The sequence below is a fragment of the Vigna umbellata genome, chromosome 9 (assembly GCF_029865625.1).
Source record: "Vigna umbellata cultivar VRB3 chromosome 9, Vumbellata_1.0, whole genome shotgun sequence".
Lineage (NCBI taxonomy): Eukaryota > Viridiplantae > Streptophyta > Magnoliopsida > Fabales > Fabaceae > Vigna > Vigna umbellata.
Window position 1 is genome coordinate 35,572,881 of NC_142173.1, and position 6,327 is coordinate 35,579,207.

The window sequence follows — 6,327 nt, forward strand, 5'->3', positions numbered from 1 at the left end:
TTCCTTTTGGCAAAAATTTGATTAAATTGCAAAAACTGATTAGGTGATCTGTTGTGAATTGTGACTGAAAATAGCAAGTTCTAAAGTGTTATCCAACTCGTCCATTTGGCTATCAAATTGTGAAAAAAAAAAGAGCAAAGAGAACTGGTGCAATTCACAATATTGTTCACTGTTTCAGTAAACTATTTCTGCCAAAATCAAATCAGATATAACTTTCTTCAATCATAATTGGTTCAACTTAAGTCCTTTTTATTGTTTTTAAAATCTGTTCTAGTTATATTCCATAGGTTCTATTTGTTGTGCTTACTTTGATCAAAAGCTTTGTTTCTTGCTTGTCTTGGTTGATAACTCTGGTTTTGTCTCAGTGCACGTGTAAACTCTGATCTGCTGTTCTGTAATTGAGCTTTTGTTTGCTTTCATAATCTGATCTTGAGTCAGTTTCTCTGCTGTGTTGTCCTTATTTGTGGTTGTTCTGTTCTGGTTTCTGATTTTGACCTTAGCCTAGCCATTCTTGATTAAGAAGCTTGTTATACTCTGGATTTCTGGAATTTGAAAGGAGGTTTGTGTGCTTGGTAGCATCTTAGGTGGTGGTGGTCTAAAAGACTCTCAAGCCTTGAACTGCCAAGGGAGAATCTCCCTTCGAAATCTTTCATTTTTTTTATGTGCTTTAAATTTCAAAAGAAAAGCCTGAGTGTTGTGAGTTTTATAAGCTGACTTGGCCTAATTCCTTGGCAATTTGAAATAGAGAATTTCATTGTTCATCTAACTGTGTTGTTGACTGTGCATTGTGCAGGAAAAGGAGTTTGAGTGATCAAACTAGAGCAGTTGTGATTGTACTCATTTTAATTTGCTCTTGCATTCATTTTGAACCTTAATTTGTTTGTTGAATCACTGCTACTTTACCTGTTCTGATTGCATTTTGAACTTCTTCATTTTGTTGCATCAACACTGTTTTAATTGCCAATTCCTGATTACACATACTTCTGTACATACTGCTGCACATTGTATTTCATTGGTTTGATAAGATTGGTCTGCTACTTTTGATTAATCTCGAACATTGTTGCCACCAGTTTGGTCCATTGATTATGACCAGTTTAATTCACTGATTTGCTATACAGGCTATACTGGTCATTTAATTGTGAACCAACTTATTCTTCATTTTTCCTGCATTGTATCATGTGGTGTATCTACTGTTTTTGGTGTAGATGTGTAGACCTGATTTAATTGGTGTCATATAGCTAGTGCATCAGTTACAAGAATGCAGTGTAGGATGTCTACAAGTGAAGAATGAATCTGCTGATTAGTTGAGCACGAGGAAGAACCTACAACAAAGTCCACTAAAGCCAACAACTAGAAATAGCATTAATTAGGGAAGTTGCTTAGCTATATTGCTTCTGTTTGTTTAAATTGTTTGTGTTATAGCTTGCAATTTGTTGGATGTTGTGATTTGCTGAATTGGGTGTGATTTTCTTGCAGTTTATTCCTAGAGAGCAAAAGACATCTTCTTTGTGACTCCATCAAGGGCACAAGACCGAGAAAAGGGAAGTGCTTACTGCCATATATATATACACATCACCTTGTGTAATCTGTTTTTTAGCTAAGGAAATTTTGACTGAAGATCTGTGCATTTACTTTGTAGGAAACTGATCAGGAAAGACCAAGAGAATTGATAGCCGAGGCACAAAGTGGAACAACAAAGTTGAGCATGAAGTGGACCAGTACCAAGACCGTAGCAGCCTAGCATAGTTATTTTCTTTTGTAATTGTTTGCCTTTAATTTGTTTGTAATAGGCTTGTGTTAGCCTACTGTTAGTTTCATTTTTTTGTTGTGTAAAAGGGCCTTTTATAAAGTCCAAGTTCTTTGGAAGAGTCCTTGGTGCTCTTTCAAACTCTTGGCAACTTTATTTGCTTTTATTTTTTAGCATAGGTAGATAGATGAATGTGTGATTTGATTTGTGTTTCTCGTAGGGGTCATTAGAGTCCGCTGGATTCTTAAGTGTTGTGTTTATCTGATTTTGTGTTCACGGTTAGGATGATTAGGCTAAAAGGGATTAAACTCTAAGCCTTATCACATTAGAGTCCGAGAGTCTAGTCTTTTATTTGTGCTTAATTGTTTGAGTTGTGTACTTTGTTTCTAAAGGTGATTTTAGTTTAAGGGGTAATTAGTTAGTAGCCTAAGACATTTCTGGCAAGGCAAGACTTGGTACTTAAGCAGCTCTTTAGCTCACCTCTCTTACCTGGGACTTGTCTAAGTGAAAGTTTTGAACCCTTTAGATTAAGAAAACTTTTAAAAACAAAGATGTCTTCTTATGGTTCATATAGGTCTTCTAGGTTAGATAAAGTTGATGAAATGTTTAAAAAAGCTAGGAATCTTCCATCATTTGGTAACGACATAGGTGCATTAACATACCTAGCTTGGGAGAAAGAAATTGATAAAATAAATCCTTGGTTTTATGAAGAGAATGAATATTATGTTCTTAGTATATATCTCTCTAAGTTAGAAGTGCATGCAAGTGAGTGGTGGGATGAAAGACAATATCATGTTAGGAAAGGTAGAAAGTCCTCCATACATGATTGGCATGATTTAAAAGCTTGCATGAGAAGAAAGTTTGTGCCTTCAAGCATTAAAAGAAACCTAGAATTAATTAGGGATTGCATTGATGATGGAAAACTTTTTCTTGAGAGTTTAAAGGATCATGGGTTTCTTCGTAGAGAATTAGAATTTGGGGCAAGACTTAAGGAGATCAAGGATAAGAAAAGAGAAAAAGAGATTGAGAGAAAAGAAAAGGAAGAAAGGAAAGAAGAAGAGAAGAGAGAAAAGCAAGAAAGAGAGAAGAAAGAAAAGGAGAAATTGTTACTGATGACAAATCCTATTCTTTCAAAGACTGTGGAACCTAAAAGGGAAGGTTTCCAAATCTTTACTTCTTTTCCAATAATTGATTACTTTTCAATTTTTGACTTCTCTTTCAAACCAATTGTCATGAAAACATTTTCAAAATATGACAATTCAAATCTTGAGTTATTGTTATCTTTAAGAAAACAATTAACTCAAGATAAAATTGAATTTGGACTTCTAAGATTTTCAAAGATTACTAATCAAAGTATTAGAAGTTCTTATTCTCTTGTTTTTAAAGAAAAATTCTTTCTTGGATTGATATTAACCGAAGATATATTTGATGTGTATTGCAGATTCGTGTTTGATCCAGGAGGAAGAAAACTAGATCTAAAAGAATAAGGCCATTCTAAGATGGCCATGCTCCCAAAGATGGTGTGGAGCTTCTTCATAAGGCGATTGCCAGATTTGAGGACAAATCTTTTCTTAAGAGGGAGGGCATGATGGAATCCTACTTGGCTTAGTCTTCCTTTTGTATTTTTACTTTTCCTAGCTTAGCTCTTAAGGAGTTTGGGTTACTATAAATACCCAACTCCTCTCTTGTATTGGGACTTTTGAGATTAATGAGAATTAGGATTTCTGAAATAGAAACTATTCTCTCTTGAAAGTCAGGCTAGAGAGTCCAAAGACTCCCTCTAGCCACCTTCCAAGCACCTTCTTCGTTCTCTCATTTTTCCACCTTAACCATTGTGCTTCTCACTCCTCCACGCTGCATCCTTCACTGCCACCTCTCCTCCAATCCGCGTCAGTGGCGTCAGCACACGCGTCCTCTTGTCCCTCGCGCCTCAGACACGCACACCTCAGTCTCTTTCTCGTTCCTTCACTCTCGCACAGAACCGCGCCTCTCATTTCTTTGTGCGTTTCATTATCTCGCGCATCCATCCACATCTCAGAGAGTATCATTCTCTCTTTCGACCACAGATCCACACTCCATACACGTCTTCGAAGGTATCTTCTCTTCGTTCACCACACTTCCTCATCTTCTTCTAGGGTTTCCGCTTCCTTCCACCATTTTCCACCGTTCAAACACCTTAATCCCTTCAATCTTCACTTTTCACCGAACATCCGAGTCATTTGAACCGATTAATCAGTTTATATTGAGTCTCATCACCATTTTAGGGTTTCTTCGTGTCCGATTAGTGTTTCCACCGATTAAAACCTAGATCCTATGTTTTCCAGTGTCCGGTCTCCGTTTTCCCCTTCAATCTCGAGCTTCTTAGTTCATTCCGCTGCGTCTTCATCTCTCTGGAGGAAGCTTCGAGGAGTTCACGACACGCACCTTCGCCCTCTCCTCGGCTCTCGTCCATCAATTCCAAAAGGTTTTGAAAGACTTCTATCTAGAAACTTGGGTCAGAAACGTCAGGAGACACTCTGGCTAAGGAAGGACAAGGTTTCTAAGCTTGTCCGTTGTGACTCACCTCTCCTTCCTGGGAGCTATTCGGTTTCTTCACCTTTAGAATCTCTATAGAAGTCATTCACCAAATACAAACAAATCCTCTTTTCCAAAAGTTTTGATTCATACTTGTGCAAGGCTTTCAAATTTTGTGAAAACACTTTCTCTACTTCACAAGCATGAGTCACTCTAGTGTTCAAGGTAACACCAATCATGATCAGGACAACATAGAGTTGAGAGAAGAACTCAATAGAACCAAGGCTGAGTTACATGAACTAAGGCAAATGGTCGCCAATCTTACTCTCATTCAAAGAGGGCATTCACAAGGGGATCACTCTCATCGGCAAAACCATGATCATGATGATCATTCCCAACATAGTGATCACCATAGTTATCACCCTTATGATCACTATCAATGCCCTCCTAGGCGTCATCATAACCATCGAGACCATCCTGTGGAACCTAAACTTGACCTTCCACCCTTCTTTGGACGAGACAATGTAGAAGAATACTTTGAGTGGGAGATGAAGGTCGAACAGATTTTTGAGTGCTACCACATAGATGATAGGAGGCGAGTGACCTTAGCTACTTTGACCTTTCAAGGAGAAGCCCTCTATTGGTGGACATCCATCATAAGAGATCAAAAGATGCATGGCGATTACACCATCCAATACTGGAATGAATTGAAAGCAGCCTTACACAAAAGGCATGTCCCAACCTATTATGCTAGAGAAGTCATGGACAAGCTTCATCGACTTCAAAAAAGAAACATGAGTGTTGAGGAATATCGGCAAAAGTTAGAATTACTCATGTTAAGAGCTGGGATAAAAGAAGAGGAGCGATTCACCATAGCTAGATTCCAGAGTGGATTAAACTATGAGATTAGAGATAAGGTTGAACTCTTACCTTACTTAGATCTAAATGACTTTGTCCAGCTATGTGTGCGAGTGGAAGAACAAAACAGAAGAAAAGCTTCCACAAATAGATCCTACCCTACTACATCTTCATATAGGAGAGATCTTAAGAGGGAGGGTAGTTTTCCAAGATATGAAGAATCAAAAGAGAGAGAGCGAGAACGAGAGAAAGATAAGATCAAAAGCAAGGATAGAGAGCTAAGAAAAGAAAAAGAGAACTCTAAAGGAAAGGAACAACGGCCTCCAAGAGAGCAAACTAGAGATCCCAAGGGTAGGGAGACTAGATGTTTTAAATGTGGAGCTAGAGGACACTATTCAACTGAGTGTCACTTCAAAAAGTCAACCTATATCCTTGAGCATGAAACTCATAGTGAGGTATCAACCTCTAGTGCATCTGAGTTGTCCTCATCTGAAGAGGAACATGAAGCTCCACCTTGTGATGGAGATGTTCTTATGGTTAGGAGACTCCTTGAAGCAAAGCATGTTGAGTTAGAACAATCTCAACGAGAAAACCTATTCCACACACGCTGCAAAGTTTTTGATAAAACTTGTTCTATGATTGTGGATAGTGGTTCTTGTTTGGCAATATGACAAACAAGCTTTGCATGATGGGTCACCAACAAGATCACCATCCAACACAAAGGCAAAAAGATTATCTTGAGCCCTCTTACACCATCACAAGTACGAGAGGATCAAATAATACTTAAAAAAAAAGGGTTAAATATGTTTTTGATCCCTTAACTTTTAGTGAAATTTGGAATTAGTCCCTCTTCAAAACTTTGGCCTAATTTAGTCCCCAAACTTTAAAAATGTGTGAATTTAGTCCTTTTAACTAAATTTTGTTAGGTTTATTTGTTGTTTCAAGTGTGTTTCATGATAGCATTTGAGTTGTTTATACTATTTGACACATTTCTGCTTCAATGTTAACTTAGAAATGCGTTTGAAACATCAAATAAAGTTAACAAAATTTGGTTAAAAGGACTAAATTCAGACATTTCTAAAGTTTGGGGACTAAATTAGTCCAAAGTTTTGAAGAGGGACTAATTTCAATTTTCACTAAAAGTTAAGGGATCAAAAACATATTTAACCCAAAAAAAAATGGGTTAAATATGTTTTTAGTCCCTAAAC

The 6,327-nt window shown here is 37.4% G+C and overlaps 1 protein-coding gene across 1 annotated transcript; it reads left to right on the top strand.

Annotated features, from left to right (window-relative positions):
• Nucleotides 1–4,464: 4,464 nt before the first annotated feature.
• LOC148193382 (uncharacterized) lies at nt 4,465–5,790 on the top strand. The gene has a single exon (XM_088099408.1). The coding sequence runs from the start codon at nt 4,465–4,467 to the stop codon at nt 5,788–5,790; it is 1,326 nt and encodes a 441-aa protein (XP_087955534.1).
• Nucleotides 5,791–6,327: the final 537 nt, after the last annotated feature.

Excerpts from the sequence above, each read along its gene's own strand:
- LOC148193382 (XM_088099408.1), top strand. The coding sequence starts at position 4,465 with ATGAGTCACTCTAGTGTTCAAGGTAACACCAATCATGATCAGGACAAC.